The sequence below is a fragment of the Triticum urartu genome, chromosome 4A, assembly GCF_056163025.1.
Source record: "Triticum urartu cultivar PI428250 chromosome 4A, HENAU_Tu73, whole genome shotgun sequence".
Taxonomy (NCBI): domain Eukaryota; kingdom Viridiplantae; phylum Streptophyta; class Magnoliopsida; order Poales; family Poaceae; genus Triticum; species Triticum urartu.
In genome coordinates this window covers 582,637,280-582,649,894 of record NC_141876.1, presented here as the reverse complement: position 1 = coordinate 582,649,894, position 12,615 = coordinate 582,637,280, and the positions used below count along the sequence as shown (strand labels likewise).

Genomic DNA, 12,615 nt, shown 5'->3' with positions numbered 1-12,615 from the left:
GTTGTTTCTTAATAAACAAATTTTATGATAATACTTAGCAAAATACAATTACAGACTACTCCTTCCTCCGTGGACAAATGCACATGAATTTAGGTTCTGAAAGATTGAGAGATATTAAGTTTCACCACCACTATAAATTTCTTTTGCCAACACTGATCTACGAACAAATATTACTAGCTACATTATTTTTACTCGAATCGACATGTTTTAATTTGAGGATCGCATTACTATCCAAAAGACTCACACATCTGACCAGAGAGTATAACATAATTATGACCCAGGTAGAGACACATAATTTAGTAGATTAGAGTTTCACTATGATGCTTCAAGCACCCATTTCGCAATTTTCCTAATAATAGATAAAGACACGACGCTGATCTATGAGAGTTAATTTGTACATCGCATGGCAAGGTCTCAACTATTGTCCTGTTGTTGGATATCATAATCTCTTTGGCCAGGGGGAGAGAGAGGGAGGGAGGGAGGGAGGGAGAGGGGGGGGGGGGGGAGCGAGGGAGACCGAGAGAGTGAGAGAGAGGTAGCGTAGTAAAATCAATGTTTTAAATAGTAGGCTATGGAAAATAGGGGCGAGCCTCCGAATAAGCTATAACGGAGCTATAGCGGGCTAAAGCGGGCTATAGCGGGCTATTTATGAAGGCGATCATTTAGCGGCACCGTGCTGAAAAGGCTATAGCGGGCTATAACGAACTAAAGCCGGCTATTTAAAACTATGAGTAAAATCTAATGTGTGTGTATCCCTTTTTATATAATTAAAAAGAGTTACAACAGGGGTCTTACCTACTGTTTTTGCTAAAAAAATCTTAAAAATACAACGAAAATATGTTGCCTCTGAACATCAAGACTATGCCCTCCCCCCCCCCCCCCCCCCCCCCCCCCGCCCCCAACCGGCGTCGTCTATAGTATAGACATCAACATTATACTTTTCAATAGGAACATGATAGCTCGGGTGGTTTGTGCGAGGTGGCATAACGCCGAAGGTCTCAGTAGGCCCCACCCCTGCTGAATCGTTAGCAAACAAGAAAAGAAACTTAAGTGTGAAATAAACCGTAGTCAGTACCAAAATTGAGGAAAACACTAAACGGGGTAAAAAGTGGCACACATTTGCCTAAATGAGGTGTAAATTGAGAATTTCCGCTAAATGAGGTAATATTTGTCACAAATGTGAAGTTTAAGGGTAAAAACTGAAATTAACTCTAAATTAAAAGGGCTTATTCCATCTGTGCCCCCAATTCCTTAGTTGTGCTTAGTTTTCCCCATGCTTCAAACTTTTGCTCACTTTTCCTCATTCCCTTAGCTGAAACTCTCACAATTGTTCATAACAGACATTTGCCGTCTTGGCCGTTAACTGACTTGTGGGGCCACGTTGGACTCTGTTGACTGTGGCTGTGGCTTCGCTGGTTGGGCCGTGTTTGTGTTCATAGGACGGGCCCATTAGTTTGTTGGTAATAAATTAAAAAAGCCCGCTATCGATGGATGCACCCTGCTATGCATGCCCGGCTTTGGCATCGATGTAGCTTGCTATGCATGCGAACACCGCCACGCACGCATCTAGTGACCTAGACCTAATCGCATGCATGCACGCCGACACGCACGCATTGATCCGTGCCACACGGTTGCCGGTGAATTCAGTCGCTCCGCAGCATCGTTTCACGCGTCGCAGGCATACGTGCCAGTGGCAGAAGGGGCAGGCTGCACGCACGGTCGCGTCCATATGTCGAGGCATTGGTTCACGCCGCAGGCTGCACGCACGCTCGTGAATGGGAGGCAGGCAGCCGCCAACGCAGAGCACGCAGAAGGGGAGGCAGGCAGCCGCCAACGCAGAGCACACAAAGCACACTCGCATCGATTCACGTTCACACATTGATGATCACATCGGTTCACGCACGCATTGAGTCACGATCTACGCCGGCTGTTTGCGCGTGTACCCACTTCGTCTCCCCCGGCTATTTAAACTGCCCTCCATTGCCTCTTCTTCTACAGATCCATCTGCGCCTCCAACTTCTTCTCTTCTTCCCCCAAAAGCCAAAGTCGTTCCACTCAGCGAAGCGAGCAAGATGCAGTACAATGGGCCGACGTTCCAAGCGCCGCCCACCGTGCCGGAACGGCGGTACCCCGCCAACGTCGTCGTCGAGGAATCCCTCCGCGTGTGGGCGTTCTCCCACTGGAGTGGAAGCACTGAGCTTGCACGGGGGTTCCTCCGTGCGGGCTTCCACCACCTCCCGGCGGGCTCGCCGCCCATGTTCAACCTCGTGGAGCAGCGTCCCCACGCCAACGCTCGAGTGGTAGGGCTCGTCGTCCACTTCACCAACAGGTTCGATGCCTACTACCTGCTCGGCAAGGTGTATTGGTGTGGGTGCGAGTTCATCGCATTCACGACCTATAACATCTTCACCGACTTCGAGAGCATCTTCCCCGCTCGCAACCGCATGCACAGCCTCCCGTACTACCTCGGCGACAACGGCCTTGAGGAGGAGGAGTACTGAAGCCGGCGGCGAAGAAGACGGTGAAGCCGGCGGCGAAGAAGACGGTGTTTCCCTAGGATACCCTATCTATCTACTATGTAGTGTGAGTTTGGTGTGTGTGTTGCCCGAGCTATCTATGTAAGGTTAAACTATTATCTATCGGTGTCTATGTAAGAACTTATGTTGCCCTAGCAACCCTATCTAAGTTAAGTTATGTGTGTTATATTAATGCTTTGTTATGTTTGTATTTTGTTTGTCCTAAGTTTAGACACAGCTAATTGGCGTGGGAAAAATTAACCAAACAAAATAAAAATAATGTGTTTATAGATGCCTTCTAAAAATAAGAACATATTGTACATTTGTACACGGCTTTGGTTTGAGAGCTCTGTATTTTTTAGGTGTTCAAAGAATACTTTGGTTTTCAGAAATATTAAAGTATCAAATACTTTGAGATATTTGGCTTTAGTAAAAAGTGTAGTTTTAACTACACTATGTTTGAAGTATATAAAAAAGAGGGTTAGACCTCTTTTTCTAATCATGAAGTATTGGTTCTCTAGGCATAATAATACTGCGGTTTGCAAATACTTTGATTCTAAAAAATGAAGGGACCCATAAAGGAAAGCCAAAAAAATTCCTCAATGAGATAGAAGAGATTGGGCAATCAAATTAATGAAAAAAGCAATCAGAAACAAAAAAGAGCAAAGCAATCCTTCCTAAACAAAAAAATAAACATCGCTTGTTTCTGGGCTTCTTTTTGGGCCAGTGAACTAGGTTTTTTTTAGCAGAACCGACGAACTCGAGGACAAAAGTTTGGCAAGTGCGAGAGAGAAGAGATGAACTTGATGTATATTCCTTGTGCTGCTCAAGTACTACTTACTGTCATCTGACAAGCTATGGTATGATCCAATACTCGAGGTTATTAGCTAACCAAATAATCCTATCACTGAACTGGTAGTTGTTTTCTGCCGAAACTGAAAGTGTCGAAACTTAACAGTAAACTTCATACATTTAGTGATCGACAGTTGCACTAAACAGAGTTGCATTTGAGATAAACAGACTTGGATTCCTAAACAGTGGCAACAACAGTAGACAAACATCTCTAACGAGAGATGGCCATCAAGTAAAAAAAAATTCCTAGAGCAAGTATTCCTAAAGCTATCAGATTGGATTGCTTCTTCAACTCAATCAGCTGCTTGAAGTTCTTGTTCATCTTCTTCAATTCCGTCTTCAGTTCGACATCTACCACCGTCGGGTATTCCGGACGCGCTGCTGCTGTCGGAGCGGCATTGTCATGGGGCATATCGGACTCGCGGATTGCATTCCCCCTCGAATCCAGCAAGCCCGACCCTTGAAGCCTCTGGATGTAATCATCCATCCACTCGAAATGGTGGCATTTCTTCACGATCTAAAAACAAAATCATGTAACCTAAATCCAAATCTGACAGATTTTTTGAGAAATTAGAGATAAAGGATGCGAGGAAAACTTAGATCTAACCTGCCCCTCCGGCTTGCTCTCGCATTTGACGAACTCGCGCCCAAAGTTCCCATTCTTCTCCTCCTTCGAAGTCAACCGCTTCAGTGGCGCAGTCCGTGGGCAGTCAGGGCATCGAGTCATCGGCACTGGACCATACACCGGCCACGTGGAACGGGGGGCTGACGAGGAGGTCGACATATCGCCCGAGAGGAAGAAACAGAGGAATTGCTCGAGAGGAAGAAGAACGAGAAGATGTGGAAAGAAACAGAGGAATTGCTCGATCTGCTCGATGCCTTTGTCTGTTAGATGGAGAAGAGGAGAAGGGGAAGCTATATTGACGATTTGCCACATTGTATTTTGTAGTTTCGATTTTTGAACCAACTCTTAACACTGACATGTGGTGGTCATGTGCGAAAAATACAATTTCATATGTAAAGTGGGGCAGATCGTAAAAAACCCGAGAAGGACAATGTAGTAGCCAATCAGGATGCATCACGCGGATCGCGCATGCCTGCCCCACATCTGACGGGTGGTGTTTGGCGCTTGGTAGGATCCGACAGCGCACGTTCGACGCTAGGGTTTGAAGCATTTCTGCGGGGTTATGAGCGAGTCAACGAGGTTATTAGGGTTTGACTAGATTTCAAATGGCCATAACTAAATTAGAAAAAATCGCAAAAATATAAAACAAACGTAGTTCGTCCGTTTATGAGACCTAGTTACCATGAAAAAATATAAACTCGGTATAGGGGCGTTTTTTTGAAAAATCATTTTTTGAAGTGATATGTCGAAATCAAGTTCAAATGTTTTTAAAAAATTCAAAAAAAATCAAAATGTTGTAATTCTTGCACACATAGCCGTCATATGTGACAAGGTTATGAGAAAAAAAAATATAAACTTGGTGTAGGTCATTTTCATGAAAAAAGTCTTCACACAAATGAGCTATCACCTATGAACATTTTCAGAGTTCGTAGAATAGGAAGAGAGGGTTTAGGGTTTGAAACAAAATCAAAATAATAAAAAAAATCAGAAAAATCTCCATAGCTTCATTTTGGAGTGAGTAAGAAGGATCTGAACTCACTTTTTCATTTTCATATCTAAAACGTGTTATTTGACAGTTTTGAATTAAAAGCATATTTTTTTTCAAAAAAAGTAGTAATATGAATATTAATCAATAAATAGTGAGACTTCGTTTTTACCCTATCTATATGGAACAAGTGTTAATAAAAATATATATGCCTCATTTAGGCAAGGTCAAAAAAACTTGATCTGTTTACCCTAGTTTTCGAGCTTGTTTCTAGCACATTTCTCATTCGGACTGTTCACCTACGAATATTGGACTTCAAATGCTCGATCAAATACACCGCACAGAGCAATGAACCTCCAATGTTCAACTTCAACTTTGACTCGAATCCAAATTTTGGCCCAAATTCAAATATTGATTTAAATTCAAATTTTGATGGAAATTTGAATTCTGACTCAAATAAGAAGCCAAAGTAGAAGCAACATTATTACAACTGATAAGTTATCACAGTAGCTCAAATCTACCAAGTTTTAAGATGCCAACATCTTAATACAAATCTACCACGTTTTAAGCGATCCACTCGCCCTCAAATTGACAACACAAACATTTCCCAACAACTTAATTCAAATTTTCGACTTGCTCCTTGTGTTTGCAGCTGGCTTCACAGTCTTGCTCCTGGTTTCCCTAGTTGAGATGCTCTTTTCTTTCAGACTCTTGTTCCTTTTGATCTTGGGCTTTACTTGGGGTTTTCCTCGTGGAGGTGCTGATGGAGTAGTTGCACTCGCCGAGCACTTGACGACCATTTGACGGTCATCTATGGGTTCAGTAATCTTTAAAGGCACAATTGGAAAAATTACGCCCTCCTCTTCCTCTCTTATAGATTCAAAACCATCAAAGGCCATGGTTTCAAAATCTTCTGCTTCTTCATCTCTTGGCCTTTTCTCCCTAGAGCTGGTAAATAAAATTATAAGCCATAGGCAAAAAAGAGAACAAATGCAAACAAAAGGGTAGCTGCATTCTACAAAGGGTGCAAACACATACCAAGATGCTTCATTTGCTGCTGCATTCTCCACTGCTTCATTTGCTGCTGCATTCTCCACTGCATCTTCAGTCTCCATTGCTGCTTCATTCTCCTCAGCATTGGCTGTTGTCCATCTTTCCTCCTCTCCAAATGATGCATCCACTGCATTGGTACAAAGCCTAGCAATATGCCCCATAACTCCACATTTTTTGCAAGCATGCTTCTTTGGTAGACGACTCTCCTCACCTGCTCTAATTCTCTGGTTCCTTGGTCTTCCTGGTGGTCTAGTAATGACAGGAGCGTGGAGTTTGAACCCTGGATCTACTATGCTCCATTGATCATTCCCCAATAGTGCAGGCACATTGTCAGCATAAGCAGCCATAAATTTGGCAACAGAGAAATACTCAGAGAAATATTGATCAACTTCACCATCTGCACCCCCGATAACGGTCATCAGATGTAGGGCATGTATGCATGGCTTCCCACGGATCTGCCATTGCCTACAAGTACATTCTCTAGTACTTAGGTTCACAGGATACCTCCATACCCTATTTTTAGTGTCAGTATAGGTAACCTCTCCCTCATATGTACCAGATCGAATACATTTCATCTTCAGTCCTCTTGCCTTCAAGTGCAATGCCTTAATCAGTGATGGGAGCATTTGATGACCAACATATTGTGTTTCTGCAATTCTTTTGTGAAGAGCAATCTTTATCATGATCATTTGCCTCATCTTGTCAAATGCTTGCCACAACAAGAGCCCTTTCACTGACTTGAACTTTGAATTGAAGCATTCTGCAAGCTTACTGGTCACATAATCTACTTTGCAGATTTCGTTGAATTTGCTTCTTGACCACACATTGCCATGATGTGCATCCATGTACTCCTTCACAAGAGGATTTTGAGCATACAACACTCTCAAATGGTGTTCATGCTTCCTTTTGCTGCATGTGTATGATGCTGGCCGTAAGTTCTCATCATAAACTTTACCTTTGAACTTCTTTTTGAAATTATGCGCTAGGTGTCGCATACATTCCCTATGCTCCACTCCAGGGAATACAATTTCCACTGCACTCTCTAAACCCTTGCAAGCATCTGTGTGTATAACTAAACCTGGGGGTGTGCCTATAATGTTGCGCAACTGCTGCAGAAACCAGACCCAACTTTCCTTAGACTCCGCCTCCACCACACCAAATGCAACTGGGAATAGCCAGTTGTGTCCATCAACTACAGAAGCTGCTACTAGCTGTCCTCTCCATCTTTCAGTCAAATGTGTAGCATCTACGGCCAAATAGGGCCTGCAACCATCTAGAAACCCCTGCCAGCAAGCCTTGAAACAAACAAAAGCCCTTCTGAAGCACTCCTTCTGAAATGACTTCCCTTTTATTTTGAATGGAACTGTATGCTTGTCAATCTCTACAACACTCCCTGGACTTGCCATCTCCACTTCAGCTTTGAAAGTGTAAAGCAGCTGAAAACTGTCATTCCATTGACCATTAATTCTGTCAAGAGCCTTTTCCCTAGCATTGAAAATTCTCATGTAAGGAATTTCTATCTTGTACTTCTCAAAAAGCTTCCCATGGAGTGCTGTTGGACCAAGTCCAGGTTCTTCTCTCAGCCAATCCAATATAGCATCTGCCACCCACCTAGTTTTTGCTAGCTTGGTTTTGGCCTTCCCCCCTCCCCCTCTAGGTGGACAGGTGTGCTTGTGTGGGTTTTTCTTTATCTGAAACAAAATAAAAGGGTAAAGAACAGTTAAGAAACCTTACTCAATGATCTGAAACTAAATTACTAACTGAACTTGGATTACCTGAATATATTTGCTCTTTCTCATACGAGATGCATGCAACTTCCACCTACACATAGGATATGGACAAAAAACTGTGAACCTTGCTGGCTCACTCCTTTTAATCTTATAGGTGTTTTCAGATATAATGGACCATGTTGTCACTGCATTCCGACAGTCCACCATTGATTGGAAAATGGTACCTACACTAAGCTCAGGTTTTTCCCTGTTCCACTCAATTGTTGGCATGTCATCACCATCGTATTCATCCTCGATTAAGCTGTCCATGTTCTCCACCTTCTCTTCATCGTCAGTGTCATCAAACCTAGCTTGGCTGATGGGCTCCTCCATATATTCGTCATCCACTGCTTGCTGACTGGCTACATCGACCAGTCCAGGAAACATCATCTCGTCTTCATCATCATTTGTAGGCACTGCCTCATCAGGTTATGCATCTTCTTCTACGCCAACTGCAGAAGGTATACGAGAAGCAGCAGCTGAATTGAAACCAGAATTGGCAGCAGGCATGTTGTGGCTCCATGAACCACTTGCTTTACTTGGTGTCGACCTACAAGGAGTGCCGGGGTGCTGGCTATTAGCACAGACAGATGATGTCTGAACTCCCTTCCCCTTCGCCCGTTCTGCGCGTGGCTGAAGCACATCGATTTGGAGTTTACCGAATCGGCAGCCAGCAATCCCAGCAAAAAGCAACGACATATGATCGTCGCAAGTTAGTGGGAGAAATCTTTGCTCGTCACTGCTGAAGTAATTCAGTTCAACAGCATCGGCATCACTCCAGGGATAGGTGTTTCGGAGCTCAGCTCGCAAATCTTTGAAAGACATGCTGGTTTCTACCACTTTGGGATAGAAAAATGATGAAATCAAATGCGGTTTAGTACCACGCAGCACACTAGTTTCCATTCTAATCGCCAGCCGGAAAGCCAGCGCGGGATCAATCCTATTTTGTTGGGGAAGCAAACAAAGGCTTCAGTTAGCTGGGTAAAATCGAGCACAAATTCGAACGATTCAAGCAAACAGAAGTCAACTACGGCCTACAATACGACTTAGAACGTCAATTTGAGAGGAAACAATGCTTACCCAGGTTTAATCCATGAATTATCTCCCGCGGATTCGACCCAATCCTCTCCATGATCAACTGCATTCCGGGCGTCCTCACTCAACATCGCTATGTAATCCCAGATGGAGGGTGGGCTATATCTGCCGGAGACGCGGCGCCGCCGACGAACGGACGAGGGCATAGGGTGGAGGAAACAACTGCGGTGGACGCGGCAAGACGCCGGCGGAGGGGGCGGGGCGGCGCTGTGCAGTGCGGCCTGTCTAGATCTGTTTCAGATTCAGACAAGCTGCCCAATACGTGTCTCCTTGCGGTCCCACCCGTCAGCAAGCAATAGTCAGACGAAGACTCGGCCCCACTCGTCAGCAATTAACGGTCAATGCACGGTCAAGACGGCAAACGCCCGCTATGAGCATTTGTGAGAGTTTCAGCTAAGGAAGAGGGGAAAAGTGAGTAAATGTTTGGAGCGTGGGGAAAAATGAGCACAACTAAGAAACCAGGGGCACTAATTTAAATATCCCAAATTAAAATGCCTCTAGAAAAAAGTTACAACGAGTGAAAGCCTCCTTAGTTTACATGGGTGGGGACTCAGGCCTACCGAATTTATCAGCCATTCCACACTTTTGTGATTTTATCTGTGGTGCTTGTCGTGAACCATCGAGCGAAGAGAATACCTTTGCATTTAAAAATAAAAAGAAAAGAAAACAGACAACTCTCTTTTCTCTCTCGTCATACTATCGCCATCCTCACCGCCGACACGAGCTGGCCCCTCCAATCACCTTTCCATCCTAGACAGCCAAATGGAAAAAGATTATATCATTGCTTCCTCGAGATGGCATAAGAGTGTGTGGCCTACGTACGTAACATCCATAGTAGGAGCAATGGCCGGCAGATGAAGAAGTGTCATGAGCCGAAGTTGCAAACTAAGAGAGAGAGGGCATGGTGGCAATCTGCAGAACGCGTGAGTGTATGTCGTAGTTTTGCTGATCCATTGTTGAACAAATAATGCATGAATAACATCAGATTTGGATCACCAAATAAACAACAATCAATGTGGCGTGATGTATGTACGTATCGATTTTACGTCTATGCATGGAACTAACGTGCGGGCATATGAACGGCGCGAGCGAGGTGTCGGTCGACAAAGCCTGGACAGCGCATTGACCGGCGGCGGTGCAGGCAGGACGCGAAGGTCGCCGACCCAGTGCACGTGGGCAGTCTGCGCCTTCCCGTCCGAGTCCGCCATTGGCGTGGCTGTCCTGCAGGTCGGACCAGACAGTCGACGGATGCGCCGCGCAACCGCAGAGAGGACTCTGGGAGCAGAGCATGTACGCATGACAAAGCAGGTTTTGTGCGTGTGTCAACTATGAACTGGGAAGTATAGTAGTAGGACGAGGAGATATTTTTGTTGTTCCGACTTCTTGTCTGGCTAGTGTAGTTTTCTTTTACTTGCCGGCTAGTGGAGTACTGTATGAAGAGATCGGGGTGAGGGGGAGTGGGGGCGGTTCCAAGGAGGAAGAAGGAATGGAGCCAGGTGCATTCGAGTCGTGTTACCAGAGCCTCGCATTGCATCTGCACCAGCAATCTAGATCCAGGCGACCACGCCCTCGGACTAGTACATTGCAGTGACTTCCGTTCGGACAGCAGACTTCTCTTACAGTACGCCTTCCTCTCCATGGGCAACCAAGAGGGTGCGTCGAGCTGCTTCTCCTGGTTTTGAACGCACTGTGCCGCTTCAAGTTGTGAATGAAAGGCGTTATAGCAATGTTGTTGCTTTCCGCACTGTATATGCAGTCACTGCAGTAGGCGGTGCTACTACTTCCTGTCTACGAGTATACGACGGGTAGCAGAAGGATTGCATCCGGGCGAGCAGACCCAGTGAGATACAAAGGAGGCGATCCGAATGCACAAGTGCGTTCTTTAGGTATAAGGCTCGATGGATAATTTCCGATGTCTCCTATGCCCACGCTATTGAACTCCAATCCATGTTGTGTGGACGCACAACAAATAGCGCATGAGTATGAATGAATAAATCTATGACAAATAAGTAAAACAAGGAACATATATATTCATCTTTTGTTTAGGGAAGCCTAGCTTTCTCCTTATAAGGACTCACGTGTGGTAGGCTTGCCATGAAGTTATGGGTCCTTTAGTAGGTCAATAGCTCAACATGCCTTCATTTCATTGTGTTTGGTCCCCTGGATGGTTGGAGGCTATGAGAGCTTTAAACTGGCGACAAAATCTCCAAGTCTTTTTTTTTCTCTTGAGAAGGAAATGCTTTGTTGAAACCTTCAACCTCTACATTAAGGTGATGCCCCTAACAAAACACAACTTATTGTTATAAAGATCATGGAAACATCCATGAGAAAGAGCAAGCTAAGTAAAACTAGCGGGGCCCAAGTGTCATGCCGCATTATAATTACTAGTGCCTCCTTGAGCAGTGTGAGACCCGCCTGACATCCTTTCCTGCATGCGTTTTCAACTGGAATGTGACAGTTCCACACGAAACAAATATGGTGATAATATTGAGGAGATAAACGCCCTTCTTGTTTTTACTTAATGGAAATTACTAAAAAAATACTTAACAAAAGAACATCACGAACTAGGAGGTCCCACGAACTACTACTTCCGAGGACAATGCATGTGATTTGACGATTTGAAAGGCCAAAAAGGATTAGATTTCACCATCACAATAATTTTACTTTTTACAACATTGATATATGAAATTGATGTTACTAGATAAATTACTTTTACTTGAAGCGACATGTTTCGATTTAGTAATCACATCAGTATTCAAAAGACTTGCACATCTGCTCACAGAGTATGATATAACCCCATATAGGTAGCTAGAAACACATATTTTAGTAGATTAGGACATCCCTGAGGAAAAACGTTTTTCAAATATTGTGACACACACTGCTTAGAAAGCGAAACATCTATAAGCAAGAATCATAGTTTCAAGGCTGAGTGAGTCAGGTTTCAAGGCAAAGTGACTATTTCCTTCGTCGGTTTGTCTTGGAACTTTTTGTACACTAAGCATGCACCATTACATCTTTCATATCAAAATTTGTCATTTTCCTGGGCTCGTTTGCTATTTTGAAGTCATTAAGTGTACTTCAATTTTTTTTGAACAATTCACAATGAGTTATTAGTGGCATGCAAGTTGGAGGGCAAGGCACTAGTATCTACAAGTAATCTCTTTTCTCTAAATGAACAAAAAAATTACTAATGATGTGTGCTAGCTCAATGGCACGTCCCTAATAACCTATATTACTATGTGATAGCAAAGATATATGACTTGAAGCACGATGGCTATCACAAAGTAAGTGCATAAGTAAAGAGCTTAGGGAAAAGATAACCGAGGCACGCGAGACGATGATGTATCCTGAAGTTTACACCCTTATGAATGCTAACCTCCGTTGGGGCAGTGTGGAGGCACAATGCTCCCCAAGTGTCATAATGGCTCACCGTATTCTACTTATGCCCTTGCACAATACACGGTGCCGTGACTCCACTAATGGACCCTTGAGGGTGGTCGCCGAACCCGTACAATTGAAGACCCTTGAGGGCGGTCACCAAACATGTACATTTGATGATCTAGTCATTGCTATTGTGTACAAATTATGTCCTTTTTTGTAGATAATGGTGAAGGGGAAGAAAAATGATAACGGAAAGGTGATTGGCAAGGAGAAGGAGAAGGGCAAGACGAAGATGAAGGATAAGAGCTTGGAAAATATAATATGCAAGAATCGCGGCTG

General features: G+C 44.1%; 2 protein-coding genes across 2 annotated transcripts; both read right to left on the bottom strand.

Annotated features, from left to right (window-relative positions):
* Positions 1-3,579: 3,579 nt before the first annotated feature.
* Positions 3,580-4,152, bottom strand: LOC147976822 (uncharacterized). Its single transcript, XM_087519862.1, has 2 exons — positions 3,976-4,152; positions 3,580-3,885 (listed from the first exon to the last, which is right to left on the bottom strand). The coding sequence occupies exons 1-2, from the start codon at positions 4,150-4,152 to the stop codon at positions 3,580-3,582; spliced, it is 483 nt and encodes a 160-aa protein (XP_087375988.1).
* Positions 4,153-5,598: 1,446 nt separating this feature from the next.
* On the bottom strand, positions 5,599-7,563 carry LOC147976821 (uncharacterized). The gene is made up of 2 exons (XM_087519861.1): positions 6,017-7,563; positions 5,599-5,926 (listed from the first exon to the last, which is right to left on the bottom strand). Exons 1-2 carry the CDS (start codon positions 7,534-7,536, stop codon positions 5,599-5,601), a joined length of 1,848 nt encoding a protein of 615 aa, XP_087375987.1. The 5' UTR covers positions 7,537-7,563.
* Positions 7,564-12,615: the final 5,052 nt, after the last annotated feature.